Source organism: Chiloscyllium punctatum, chromosome 7 (assembly GCF_047496795.1).
Source record: "Chiloscyllium punctatum isolate Juve2018m chromosome 7, sChiPun1.3, whole genome shotgun sequence".
NCBI classification, from domain to species: Eukaryota; Metazoa; Chordata; class Chondrichthyes; order Orectolobiformes; family Hemiscylliidae; genus Chiloscyllium; species Chiloscyllium punctatum.
Window position 1 is genome coordinate 124,163,693 of NC_092745.1, and position 14,876 is coordinate 124,178,568.

Here is a 14,876-nt window from a genome sequence, read left to right on the forward strand (position 1 = left end):
GGCTGGGGCTGCTTTCCCTGGAGTGTCAGAGGCTAAGGGGTGACCTTATAGAGGTTTATAAAACAGGAGGGGCATGGATAGGATAAATGGACAATGTCGTGAAACCTGGGGTGGAGGGATCCAAAACTGGAGGGCATAGGTTTAGGGTGAGAGGGAAAAAATTTAAAAGGGACCTAATAGGCAACCTTTTCACGCAGAGGGTGGTATGTGTCTGGAATGAGCTGCCAGAGGATGTGGTGGAAGTTGGTACAATTACAACAGTTAAAAGACATACATGATTGATACATGAATAAGAAGGGTTGAGAGAGATATGGACTAAGTGCTGGCAAATGGGACTAGATTAATTTAGGATATCTGGTCAGCATGGATGAATTGGACCAAAGGGTCTGTTTCTGTGCTGCTCATCTCCATGACTATATATCCCAGTAATAAATAAGGATTCCAAAAAAATGAAAAGCCAACCATGGTTAACCAGGGATGATAAAAATGGCATCAAATTGAAAGAAAAAATGTGCACAATTTAGATTAGTAGAAAGCTAGAGGATCAGTATAGGGCTAGAAAGTTTCTAATATTGAAGTATCATTACTGTGCAATAGATTTACATCAAATCTGCCACTTGTTAAACATCACATGAAGCATGTTAACACGGCAGACGATGTTGCAGATGGAATGGAGCTGTTCAGCTTCACGCAGCTCTCAAGAGCTTCCATCCCCAAGAAAATTTCAGGACTTTGGAAAATGAACTCTTAATGAGCTCCTTAATGTTGCAAGTTCAGCCAAGACATTGGACTGTCCCAAGCTTGGGACTGGAGTCGCACATCTGGTACAGTGACAGTTTCACCATTCTTATTGGTGACCTACTTCTGAAACAGTCCCATTCAGGGAACAACAATCCATCCCCAAGTGTCCATGCTTACTCAACATCGCAGAATTGTTAAGGCACATAAGGAGGCCACTCGGCCCACTGTGCCTGCACTGGTTCTGTCACCCAGTGCGAATCACCTGCCTTTTTCCCATCTCCCTGCAACCATTTTCATCCAAAGAGGAAGGAGATTGACACTGACACTGAACTTGACTTATGAAGGGCATTACAATGTCTTGACATGGTGAAAGGAGCTTTACAAATGCAAATTTTGTTTCCTTTCATGAATGCCTTTACCTGGTTTGACTGTGACTACAACTGATTTATCGCCAATGAGTCTGTACAATGGTGAGCTGCTGGTGAAGGCAGTGTTTTCAGCACTAGTCTTGTAACAAACTTGAACTCCAAATGTGCTGAACTTAGCACAAGCCTGGCGGACTGTTGGGCTTGGGACATCAGGTTGATCTTCAGCAGAGCACACGGATCCTTGTGGTATAGCTAGAGGCAAGACTTTCTCCTGCAGGGCAAGCACACATTAAAACCGTTGAAGCACTCCACAACTGAAACCCCAAGGAGAAAACAACTAGAGGGTCTTTCTCGTTACCATCACTCTCTCTTTATCTGCTGTTGAATTCTTTGCTAAATTCAATTCTCTGTTCGTCATCCTGAACTCCCTGCTTGATAGCAGTGGAGTGATTTTCGCGGAGGCTGGGTCTTCAATATTTCTCGAGAAGGCAAAAGCCCGTGACCTATGTAGACATTAAAACAGAAGCAGAGACCAATGGCATCATCAAGCTCACTTCATGTCAACTTCATCTGCTAGTATCCTCTCTCCAGCTAACCTTCATCAGAAGTTTCAGGGTACACAATCTCACAATATAGACATGAATACAAAATCTAGGTTGGCATTCCTTTAAACTTTGAGATCCAGACATTTTTTTTGACTTTTGATTTTCTTTAATTTCTGCTGCTCTTCTTTTGAGATTCTGGTTTTGTGACATTGTATGCTGCACTCATGTCTTTCTCTACCTGAGTATACACATGACAATAAAATCCACTTCTAATTTTAAAATCTAATTCTAATTCTGTGCACCACAGCGGGAGTGCTGCACTGTTGCAGGGACGCCCACTCGATGGAATATTGAACATAACCCTCTCGAGTGAATACAAAAGATCCTTCTTATCCTAACCATTACTTAAGCCTCATCTACACTGAGACTGCATTGTTTTCAGGCAAAGCTTGCTGTCTGCAAATTAATTACTATGATTGCTATGATCATAGTTTAAAAAGATACTTACCTGGCCAGAAAGCACTTGATCTGTCTGGCAATGTGTCTTTCACTGACCTGGTGCTTTCAAAGATGACTTTAACGCCATGAATTCAAATTTTTATGCTTTTGATACCTCCAGGCTCACCTATCCTCCACATTTTCTATTGACCCCACACTATTCAAAAACATTCACATGTAAAAATCCCATTATATCACTCCTTATTATAATGTGAGCAGATCATGTCTTGTTCATTAATTTTAGTGAATGAAGCAATATGCAAATAAGGGCAAATGAATGTCATCGATCCAGAACTCTGTGGAATGCCACTTCCAGCTCTCTACCCTCCTGTTACCCTACATTACAAAACTGTCCATGCTTCAAAAATACTTCATCAGTACTAAACTGATTTGGATCATCCTGAGGTCACAAAATGGGCTCTACATATGCAAATTATTTTTCTCTCTATGTTCCTTTAGCCTTTCTGATTAGATTACTTAAAGTGTGGAAACAGGCCCTTCGGCCCAACAAGTCCACACCGACCCTCTGAAGAGCAACCCACCCAGACCCATTCCCCTACATTTACCCCTTCACCTAACACTACAGGCAATTTAGCATGACCAATTCACCTGACCTGCACATTTTTGGATTGTGGGAGGAAACTGGAGCACCTGGAGGAAATCCACACAGACACGGGGAGAATGTGCAAACTCCACACAGTCAGTCGCCTGAGGTGGGAATTGAACCCGGGTGTCTAGCGCTGTGAGGCAGCAGTGCTAACCACTGTGCCACCGTGCCGCCCATGATTGAGAAATGTAAATAAAGTATAACAGTGAAGGTTGTACCCTGCATTAGGTTTCTATACTTAGTCGATTATGTGGACCCTTTGATCAATTGGAAGAAAAATGAGAACATATTAAGGAGCAGGAGTAGGCCATTTGGCCCATTGAGCTTGCTCTGCCATTCAATAAGATCATGGCTGATTCTGCTTATGGACTCAGCTCCACTTACCCGCCCGCTCAACATAATCCTTAAATGATTTCATTTTGCGGCACACTTCTGGTCCTGTAGATGCCAGTTTGCTGTAGATACAAATCATGATAGACCAGAAAAAGGAACATTAAAAGAATGTTTGAGTGGGTTAGGATTTCTGTTACCTAGCAGAAAACAGCTCATTTTCCTGTTTCCATGGGGGTGTTTCAATTTTGATATTACTCTTCCTTAAGTTTATTCTGGCAGTGAAGTTCACGGGGACAAAGGTGCTTGTTTTCAATTGTATTTCCACACCCGTCTGAATCAGGGGGGTGTTTATTCCCATGATGGCGATGACATCTTTGACCGAACTGCAAAGAAAAATCGTAAAAAGAAAAGTCTGAGAGGCAATACCTTCAGAAAGTCAAGATGAAAACAGATCTGCTTGACAGAAGTTCATAGATGAAAAAATGTTTGTCCCCTTCACCCTGGCAGTTCATTCATGACTGCGAGAAGCAAATACCTTGGTGTGAGCTGAACGTCTGTCTGAATGGTGGTGTTCAGGAACTGAACCATGGTAACATTGGAAGGGACGGGATTGAACTTCACATTGGCTGTTGGAAGGATTAATTTAGGAAACACAACAAGAAAAGTTAGCAAAACAAAATAAAGAACTGCAGATGCTGGAGAGCTGAAACGTGTGCTCCGGTTTCCTCCCACACTCCAAAGATGTGCAGGTCAGGTGAATTGGCCACGCTAAATTGCCCGTAGTGTTAGGTAAGGGGTAGATCTAGATGTAGATGTAGGGGTATGGGTGGGTTACGCTTCGGCGAGGCGGTGTGGACTTGTTGGGCCGAAGGGCCTGTTTCCACACTGTAAGTAATCTAATCAAAGACTGAAATTGCTGGAGAAACTCAGCAGCTCTGGCAGCATCCGTGGGAAGAAAGCAGAGTCAAAGTTTTGAGAACTGAAGAGTAACTGGACTCAAGACATTAGCCCTTTTTTCTTCCTGCGGCTGCTGCCTGACCTGCTGAGTGTTGCCTGCAACTTCTATTTTTGTGTCATTTAAATGAATTGGGTTTGCCAACCTAAACCGCAAATACCGGAATTCTAGAAAAAAAAGGATGGAAAATATTGGAAATACACAGTCAATGTTGGAATTGGAATAAAAGACTGGCTAAGATTTTGGGGAAGATGTGAGGAAGATAATAATCAACTCCTCCAGTTTTGCCTTGTTCTGACTAATAGTGCCTCTATTAGTCAATAAAAGACTGCTCACGGCTAAAACCAACTAAACAAACAGAGGGGCGTTTTCCAATAAGCTGGCTGAAATTTCTCATTTAACAACACCCTCAAAAGCAGAGTCAATGATTTTTCATCTGGTTAGTATGAGACCTTGTACTGCACAAAATTCTTGTCCCGTAAGCTTAGATAACAATGATCACTCAGAATAAGTGATGAAGTGTGGAGCATTTTGAAAATGTTAACTGATTCAATGGGATTGAAAGAGGGAAACTGTTTCCTAAAGAGAGTGGTCTAATTAGAGTCATTCAGTGCAGAAACAGGCCCTTCGGCCCACCATATCTGTGCTGACCAAACAATCACCAAGCTACACTATTCTCATGTATCTATAGCCTACTATCTAATGTTGGACCACATTGAATCCAGACAGTGTGGAAACAGGCCATTCACCCATGTCTACACCAAGCCTCTGTAGAGTATCCAACCCAAACACATCCCCTACCCTATCCCTGCAAGTCCCATGGCTAACACACCTAACCTACACATCCCTAGACACGATGGGCAACTTAGCACAGCCAATCCACCTAACCTGGACAGGTTAGGATTGTGGGGGAGAACCAGGACAAGAACCAGAGGAAAGCCACACAGACAGGTGAGAACGTGCAAACTCCATACATACAGCTGCCTGAGGGAGAAATCGAACCCAGGTCCCTAGTGCTGTGAGGAAGCAGTGCTAACCACTGAGCTACTGTGCTGCCCTGGCATTTTAAGTGCTCATCCAGATGCTTCTTAAATGTTGTGTGAGTACCAGCCTCTACCACCCTCTCAGGCAGCGTGTTCGATTTATCCTCTAGGTGAAAAAATGTTTCAGATCTCCTCCAAACCTCTCACTCCATGCCCTCTGGTCTCAGACATGTTTGCCATGGAGAAAGGATTAGATTACTTACAGTGTGGAAACAGGCCCTTCGGCCCAACATGTCCGCACCAACCTGCCGAAGCGCAACCCACCCAGATCCATTCCTCTACATTTACCCCTTCACTGAACATTATGGGCAATTTAGCATGACCAATTCACCTAACCTGCACATCTTTGGACTGTGGGAGGAAACTGGAGCACTAGAAGGAAACCCACGCAGATACGGGGAGAATGTACAAACTCCACACAGAGAGTCACCTGAGGCAGGAATTGAACCCAGGTCTCTGGCGCTGTGAGGCAGCAGTGCTAACTACTGTGCCACCGTGCCACCCACAAGATTCTCACAATCTACCTGTCTATGATTCTTAATGTTAAATTGTTATGAAGGAAAATCAGTCGGCATCTTATATCAGAATCCCAGAATTTCTGTAACACTGATAAAGGCCATTCGGTCGGGACTATCATATCTTCCCCTGGCTATATCACACAATAAGCAGCAGAAACTTGGAATCTTCTTTCCCAGAGGGCCGTGAATGTTTGTGTACAATTGAAGCCCTGAAGTCTGAGGTGGACAACCATTTGATAGACAAAAGATTCCAAAACTGAATGGGAAGGAAGACAAATAGAACTGAGATACAAATCAGCAAGAATTTGGTGAATGTTGGAATAGTCTCAGTGGGAGGGCCAGGGATTTAAATGTGTCATCCTATTTCAACATTTCTCAGAGGTGCAATGAAACTTGATATAAATGGAAGCTTACTCTTTTTTAAAAATATTGACCTCTTTTTCCATTATCATTTACTCCCTTTTGGAGTGAATTGTCCCAGCACCGGGTGGGTATTGGAATGGAGCAGAAGCTGGGGAGGTTTACCAGTGGACGGTTGCTAGGCCAGTTGCTAAGCGGCTTGTCTTCTTGCTCCGTGAAGCCATCATTCAACCTCCCATTACTTGTTAGTTTACAGGGTGCTGGCATTTAGTTGATGCTGTGTGAAGAGGGAGCGGGGTGAGGGTGGGCCGGGGTAGTGCTTTTGGAAACTGGACATCCCAGACAGATCGCAGAAATGACAGAAACCCCCTCACCCCAATGTTTCGCCTAAAGGACCTTCCCCTTGATTGATTGATTGATTGATTTACCATTTCATGTACCAAAGTAACAAAGCTTTGTTTCTGAGCAGTACAGGTGGATCGTAGAAAGCAAGGCTGTACAGATCAGAAAGACTTGGACAGAGGCATTCAGGTTACATTGCACAGGGCGTGCTCTAGGCAAGATCAGCATTATAGCAAGTTCAGTATTATTTGAGGCTAGGGGATCCATTCATCAGGCTAATAACGGCTGACAGAAGCTTTTCCTGAACCTGCTGGGGTGTGTGTTCAGGTTTCTGTATCTTCTGCCTGACACAAGAGGTCTTAGGAGAGCATTACAGGGATACAATGGGTCTTTGATGATGTTGGCAGTCTTTTTCTTGCCAGTGAGCCATGTAAATGGAGTCCTTCCCATTGAAACGTTTGATCACATCCTCCTACATTTAAATGTTTTACATTCCCTGCTCACAGGGCATGTGTGTAGAGGTCTCCTTGCTGCTCCAATGGTGCTCAGCGGTCTGAGTGTGGGTGCTCAGACTTCACAGCATGCTTGTGACAGCTTCGTGAATCTGCAGGTCCATCTGCTTTAGGCTGTAGATGGTCAACTGGGAGGCCAGGAGTAACTTTTTTTCTATCATTCACGGGATGCTGGGTCACTGTTTAGGCCAATATTTATTGCCCATCCTTAATTGTCCGGAGGGAAGTTAAGAGTCAATCACATTGCTGTGGGTTTGGCATCACATATAGGCCATGAACCATCTGATGAGGGAGCAGCACTCTGAAAGATAGTGCTTCCAATTAAACCTGTTGGACTATAATCTGATGTCGTGTGATTTTTAACTAACTATATATAGGCCAGACCAGGTAAGGATGGCACTGAAATGAAGGAGAGAGAGAGCAAGCTAACATTTTGAGTCTAGACTACTCTTCATCAGAGCGCTGATAAAGAATCAGTTAGACTTGAAATGTTAGCTTGGACTGTTTCCACGGATGTTGCCTGACCTGCTGTGATTTCCAGTATTTTTTGATGTCACTACAGATTCCAGTCTCTGTATTAATTTGCTCATACAGCTAAGGATGGCACCTTCCTTCCCTAGAGGATATGACTGAGCCAAATGGGTTTTACTTTACAATTGACAATGGTTTTATCATCATTAGACTCCTAATTCCAGATTTTTGTTTGGATTGAATTCAAATTCTACCTTCTGCCATAGTGGGATTCGAACCTGAGTCCCCATAGCATTGGACCAATGGTGTAGTAATAGTGCCACTAAGCTATGACCTTCCTGAGCTGTTCCTACTGACAGCAAGTTTCCCCAAGGCCCCCCTCAGTCACAGAAACTTACAAACATACTAACGTCAAAACTCAGAACAGGTGTAGGCCATTTGGTCCCTCAAACCTGCTCCGCCATTTAATAGGATCATGACTGAGCTCATCACAGCCTCAACTCCACTTTCCTGCCTACTCCCCAATACACTTTAACACATTCCTCATTCTCAATCTGTCTATCTACTCCTTAAATTTATTCAATGTCCTGGCAATCCACTGCACAGTGAATTCCATAGATTCATGACCCTTCGAAAGAAGCAATTCCTTCTCATCTGTGTTTTAAATTTGCCAAACATTATCCTAAAACTATGACCTCTCATTCTAGGATGCTGCATGTGAGGAAACATCGTCTCTACATCTAATCTGTCAATCCCCTTGCATGTCTTACATAACTCAAATAGATCTCCTCTCACCCTTCTAAACTCTAGCAAGTACAGGTGTAAATGATTCAATCTCTCCTTTTTAGACAACCTTTCATCTCCGGAATTAGTCTAGTGAACCACCTCTGAATGACCTCCAGTGCAGGTACGTCCTTCCTTAAAGGGGCCAAAACTGTATTAAGTACTCCAGATACAAAGCCTTTACCCTGTGCTGTAACTGCTGACACGACAGTGTAGTAAAAAGTCAGTTCCATTGGCAATCCAAGTGATGTTGGCACAATGTGTCGGATTTCAGATGCCAGCAAGGGTTTGGTCCACTGTGTTGTGATTCCTTGCTGAAGCTGATTTATCAGTTTCTTGATGAGGTTGTCCATTCTCCCTTGGTTGCTGATGAGCTGTGTGAAACAAAAAAAGGAAAGGAACACAATGAAGTTGTTGTGCTAGATCTCCCTGACCTAGATCTTGGAATTCCACCATTATCTCAGGGTAAACTGGCAAAACCCACAGGTCAAAGGAAAATAGGAGCGAGGTTTGGCCATTGGATGTGCCCTGCCATTCAATACAACAGTGACTGATGTTCTACCTTAACTCCACTTTCATGGTCTCGAGACTCAGGAGCAGGATGTTCCTTCTGACTTTGGGAATTCCTGCTCGATCCTTATACAGAAAGCACCTCCATCCACTCCTTACGTGTTAGCCTAAAAGGTCACCTCACCTGCGGAATTTCAGATCCAGAATACACTGAGGGAGATGAAGTATGTTTACCTCCCTGGGAAGGGGTCTTGGTTTGGGCAGGAGAGGGAGGGATGTCTACTTTGGCCATGCAGTGTGAAGAAGTGGCAAGTGACAAAAACAGGATTAGATGGAAAAACTCAACATGTCTGGTAGCATCTGCGGAGAGAAAGCAGAGTCAATGTTTCACGTCCAGTGACCCTTCTTCAGAAGTGGTGAGTGATCTTTACACTTGTCTCCCTGCAAAGCACAGCAGGTCAGGCAGCATCCGAGGAGCAGGATGCTGCCTGACCTGCTGTGCTTTTCCAGCACCATTCTAATCTAGACTCTGATCTCCAGCATCTGCAGTCCTCACTTTTGCCTCCTTGCAAAGCAGTAGAGTGGGTCATAATATCACTTTGGGGATGCACGAAATAGGAGAATAAGTAGGGTATTCAGCCCCTCAAGCCTACTCTGTCATTTAGTGGGATCATGGTTAATCGATTTTGTGTTTCTAATTCACATTCACATTGATCCTGCTAACTCTTGATTCCCCTGCCTCATTTCGCCACCTCTACATTAAAAATACTCAATGGGTTAGAGCTGTGTCAAATCCCACGTTGGGACTTCATTAGGTTTTCCAGACATTGGGGGGTGGTTAGGAATTGGAAATGATCCCATAGTGTTGTGGGTGCGTGACAATCCTGTGCAATTGAGATGACCTCCTACTGACACTACTGAGTTCATTATTGGGTTTAAAGCAATCATATCACTATTTATTCAGGAGGTGATGGGGCAGTGGTTGTGTCACTGAACTCGTAACGCAGAGCCCCAGAATAGTACTTGGGAGTCATGAGTTCAAATCTCACCATGGCAAATGGTGAAATTTGAATTCAATGAAAATCTATAATTAAAAAGCTGGTCTAATGGTAAATCATGTAAAAATCCAACTCTTCCTCACTGATGTAATCCAACTCAAAAGTGTAGTCAATACCTTAATGGCCTCTTGTATATTATTTTGGTCAAGTTCGACAAAAGCAAGTTCTTGACCAAACAACTTGATGTAGGCAACTGCCAGGGCTTTTTTTGTGGGTATTGGTTTCCAACCAGGTACCTAGAAGGCAGCAACAAACAAATGAGGAGAAGAAGATGTGAAAACACGTTATAAACCTGAAAAAAAATTAAAGAATGGCTGCGTTTCTCAGCAAGGTTAATATTTCTGTGAGAGCTTTGAGGAGGAGTTTACTCTCTGAACTGTGGTGCACCACATGGCATGTACTTCAACAATTTTCCAATGGCTTCTTGGAATGTATCCCTTAGAGCTGGGTGTCCAACACCTACTTGCACCAGGGCACAACTGCATGGGAATAGCAACGCCACCAAGATGCCCTTTGAGTCACAACTGGACATAAATCAGCCTGCTTCTGGATTAGTGGTGCTGGAAGAGCACAGCAGTTCAGGCAACATCCAATGAGCAGCGAAATCGACGTTTTGGGCAAAAGCCCTTCATCAGGAATAAAGGCAGTGAGCCTGAAGTGTGGAGAGATAAGCTAGAGGAGGGTGGGGGTTGGGAGAAAGTAGCATAGAGTACAATAGGTGAGTGGGGGAGGGGATGAAGGTGATAGGTCAGGGAGGAGAGGGTGGAAAAGGAGATAGGCAGGTAGGACAAGTCCGGACAAGTCATGGGGACGGTGCTGAGCTGGAAATTTGGAAACTAGGGTGAGGTGGGGGAAGGGGAAATGAGGAAACAGTTGAAGTCAACTTTCTCCCTACCCCCACCCGCCTCTAGCTTATCTCTCCACGCTTCAGGCTGACTACCTTTATTCCTGATGAAGGGCTTTTGTCTGAAACGTAGATTTCACTGCTCCTTGGATGCTGCCTGAACTGCTGTGCTCTTCCAGCACCACTAATCCAGAATCTGATTTCCAGCATCTGCAGTTATTGTCTTTACCTCATAAATCAGCCTGCCCTTCATCAACAGCGGTTCAAGACCCTCGAACCTGACAGCACTGCATGGATTATCTGGGCCAAGTGGTGGTAGCAATTGAAGAAGGATCTTTAGAACATAGAACATAGAACAATACAGCACAGAACAGGCCCTTCGGCCCACGATGTTGTGCCGAACTTCTATCCTAGATTAAGCACCCATCCATGTACCTATCCAAATGCCGCTTAAAGGTCGCCAATGAATCTGACTCTACCACTCCCACGGGCAGCGCATTCCATGCCCCCACCACTCTCTGGGTGAAGAACCCACCCCTGACATCTCCCCTATACCTTCCACCCTTCACCTTAAATTTATGTCCCCTTGTAACACTCTGTTGTACCCGTGGAAAAAGTTTCTGACTGTCTACTCTATCTATTCCTCTGATCATCTTATAAACCTCTATCAAGTCACCCCTCATCCTTCGCCGTTCCAACGAGAAAAGGCCGAGAACTCTCAACCTATCCTCGTATGACCTACTCTCCATTCCAGGCAACATCCTGGTAAATCTTCTCTGCACCCTCTCCAAAGCTTCCACATCTTTCCTAAAGTGAGGCGACCAGAACTGCACACAGTACTCCAAATGTGGCCTAACCAAAGTCCTGTACAGCTGCAACATCACCTCACGACTCTTGAATTCAATCCCTCTGCTAATGAACGATAATACTCCATAGGCCTTCTTACAAACTCTATCCACCTGAGTGGCAACTTTCAAAGATCTATGTACATAGACCCCAAGATCCCTCTGTTCCTCCACCTGACCAAGAACCCTACCATTAACCCTGTATTCCGCATTCTTATTTGTTCTTCCAAAATGGACAACTTCACACTTGGCAGGGTTGAACTCCATCTGCCACTCCTCAGCCCAGCTCTGCATCATATCTAAGTCCCTCTGCAGCCGACAACAGCCCTCCTCACTGTCCACAACTCCACCTATCTTTGTATCATCTGCAAATTTACTGACCCACCCTTCGACTCCCTCATCTAAGTCATTAATAAAAATTACAAACAGCAGAGGGCCCAGAACTGATCCCTGCGGAACTCCACTTGTAACTGGACTCCATGCTGAATATTTACCATCTACCACCACTCTCTGACTTCGACCGGTTAGCCAGTTTTCTATCCAATTGGCCAAATTTCCCTCTATCCCATGCCTCCTGACTTTCCGCATAAGCCTACCATGGGGAACCTTATCAAATGCCTTACTAAAATCCATGTACACTACATCCACTGCTCTACCCTCATCCACATGCTTGGTCACCTCCTCGAAGAATTCAATAAGACTTGTAAGGCAAGACCTACCCTTCACAAATCCGTGCTGGCTGTCCCTAATCAAGCAGTGCCGTTCCAGATACTCGTAAATCCTATCCCTCAGTACCCTTTCCATTACTTTGCCTACCACAGAAGTAAGACTAACTGGCCTGTAATTCCCGGGGTTATCCCTATTCCCTTTTTTGAACAGGGGCACAACATTCGCTACTCTCCAGTCCCCTGGTACCACCCCCGTTGCCAGTGAAGACGAGAAGATCATTGCCAACGGTACTGCAATTTCCTCTCTTGCTTCCCACATAATCCTAGGATATATCCCGTCAGGCCCGGGGGACTTGTCTATCCTCAAGTTGTTCAAAATGTCCAACACATCTTCCTTCCTAACAGATATCTCTTCTAGCTTATCAGTCCGTTTCACACTCTCCTCTTCAACAATACAGTCCCTCTCGTTCGTAAATACTGAAGAGAAGTACTTGTTCAAGACCTCTCCTATCTCTTCCGACTCAATACACAGTCTCCCACCACTGTCCTTGATCGGACCTACCCTCGTTCCTTAATTCTCAAGATAGCCAGGGATGGGGCTTTTTTAGAGCGCCTGTATCCTGGGGCGGCACGGTGGCACAGTGGTTAGCACTGCTGCCTCACAGTGCCAGAGACCCGGGTTCAATTCCCGCCTCAGGCGACTGACTGTGTGGAGTTTGCACATTCTCCCCGTGTCTGCGTGGGTTTCCTCCGGGTGCTCCAGTTTCCTCCCACAGTCCAAAGATGTGCAGGTCAGGTGAATTGGCCATGCTAAATTGCCCGTAGTGTTAGGTAAGGGGTAGATGTAGGGGTATGGGTGGGTTGCGCTTCGGTGGGGTGGTGTGGACTTGTTGGGCCGAAGGGCCTGTTTCCATACTGTAAGTAATCTAATCTCGGAATCAATTAACAATGATGCTGTTGGAGAAGACACCGGTTGATGCTGTAATTTCAAAAAAGGCCTGAGTCTTGGAGTCATGCAATTATAATGTGATCCCTAAATCAGACAGTACTGTCTTTATGAAGTTTCATGCTGGGAACTTGGACTTGGTGAATGTAGCCTCCCAAACACAGTGAAATTCACAGCCATTAGAAAATAATCAGTCCGATTTGGTGAGTGACTCCAATTTATCCCCCACTGTCTGATTTAGACTGAGGTCAGGCAAGACATTATGAGGGAGGACTTGCTTTTACATAGCAGTGTTCATGATCTCAGGTCATCCCAAAGGGCTCTGCAACCAATGGAGACCTTCTGAAATACAGCCACTGGTGCAGTCAGGAAAACACATCCACCAAGTTGTGCTCCACAAGCTCCCACAAATGGAAACAATGTTCTAAAAGCCAGTTCATCTGTTTTCAATCGTGGTGTTGGTCAAGGGGAACAAAAATTGATTGGGATACTCCTCCTCTTTGAAAGAGTGTCAAGGGATTAAATTCTTATGTGAAAAAAAACAGCTTGAAGCATATTAAGTTATTGATGTGTAATGCCCACAATTCTTAGTGTGTAAGGTAAAGTCACCAGAGAACCATAAGGCTGCTCTCTCATTAGAGGGAGAGAGAGAGAGAGATAATTGGTGATGAGTTTAACCTGAGGACCACTATGCCCCAGGTAAAGGGTAAGGTTGACAAGGAGTGCCCTTCATGGTAATCTTGGTAGGTCTGAGTGCAGCATGAAAAGCACAAATGAGGGTTCATGTTGTTGATCAGCAAACAATTTGCGCCCCTTTATGGGAAGCACATAAAGGTAGAAGCTGCATTGTGGAAGGTTTGTGCGTCACTGTTTTGGCCATTTTAGTGGAAGAGCCTGACAGAAACTAACATAGGCCATGCTTCATAGAACCATAGAATCCCTACAGTGTGGAAACAGACCATTCATCCCATCGAGTCCACACTGATTCTCCAGAGAATATCCCACCCAGACCCATGCCCTACCCTCTCTCTGTAGCCCTACATTTCCCATGTCTAATCCACCCTGCCTGCACATCCCTGAACACTATGGAGCAATTTAGCATGGCCAATCCATTTAACCTGCACATCCTTGGACTGTGGGAGGAAACCGGAGCACACGCGGAGAACTTGCAAACTCCTGAATAAGATACCAGATGGTGCCTCAATGCCAGAGAAAGGCTCGCTAGCAAAGGTCTTCACAATAGGAAGGAAAGAAAAGTTGGGGAGGGGTGAGGGAATGGTGGTGTGGGGTGAGGGGTTGGGGAAAGGAGTTCTCCTAACCTTCTTCGCTATGTGTTCGTTGCTATTGCTCCTTGGTCCTCTTCGAAGAGGTTGACTGTACCTCCACTCTCCCTCTGTTTGGATACCAATCTTTAAAAAGACAAATACAGAGTTATTATGTTTAGAAACTCAGCTGAAAGCAGTAGGTACACTTCCTTGTCTGTAATTCTTGGTTAAATTACCTCCAGAAAATCTGTGGAAACTCCCAACCCTTGAACTTTGATGTTGGCAATGGCAGAACTTGGCAGAATGCTCTCTGACTTCTTCATTAAGTAAATGTTGGCATCAAATCCAGCCAAAAACTTATCTGCAGGAATATTTCCAACAGTCATTATTGCATTGTCAACAGCCCTATTAGCAAGTATTAGAAATATTACCAAAATGCAGCTCTGCATTTCATAACCTAACCATATTATAATTTTTATTGGGCCTCTGATTGACAGAGCAGCTTAAAGTGGAATGGATAATGAATAACCTTTGCCGTTTGTGATTGGGCAGTTTTTGTTTCTCATCTCACAATGCTCCTTGGTTAATTATATCGAAAAGATCTTACATCCTTCCCTGGAGGGTTTTAATGAGGGATTTTGAGGTTATATTAATTCAGCGGCTT

At 44.5% G+C, this 14,876-nt stretch overlaps 1 protein-coding gene across 1 annotated transcript in view; it reads right to left on the minus strand.

Moving 5' to 3' along the window:
• The window catches only part of LOC140479375 (vitellogenin-like), a gene marked incomplete at its 5' end in the record, with an annotated part of 107,653 nt that overhangs the window by 55,272 nt on the left and 37,505 nt on the right, over nucleotides 1–14,876 (minus strand). Inside the window, 8 exons of the mRNA XM_072573282.1 lie at nucleotides 1,161–1,380; nucleotides 1,468–1,612; nucleotides 3,290–3,475; nucleotides 3,628–3,718; nucleotides 8,261–8,450; nucleotides 9,761–9,880; nucleotides 14,267–14,356; nucleotides 14,449–14,573. Coding sequence (XP_072429383.1) covers nucleotides 1,161–1,380; nucleotides 1,468–1,612; nucleotides 3,290–3,475; nucleotides 3,628–3,718; nucleotides 8,261–8,450; nucleotides 9,761–9,880; nucleotides 14,267–14,356; nucleotides 14,449–14,573 — 1,167 coding nt within the window. The remainder of the gene's footprint in view (nucleotides 1–1,160; nucleotides 1,381–1,467; nucleotides 1,613–3,289; nucleotides 3,476–3,627; nucleotides 3,719–8,260; nucleotides 8,451–9,760; nucleotides 9,881–14,266; nucleotides 14,357–14,448; nucleotides 14,574–14,876) is intronic.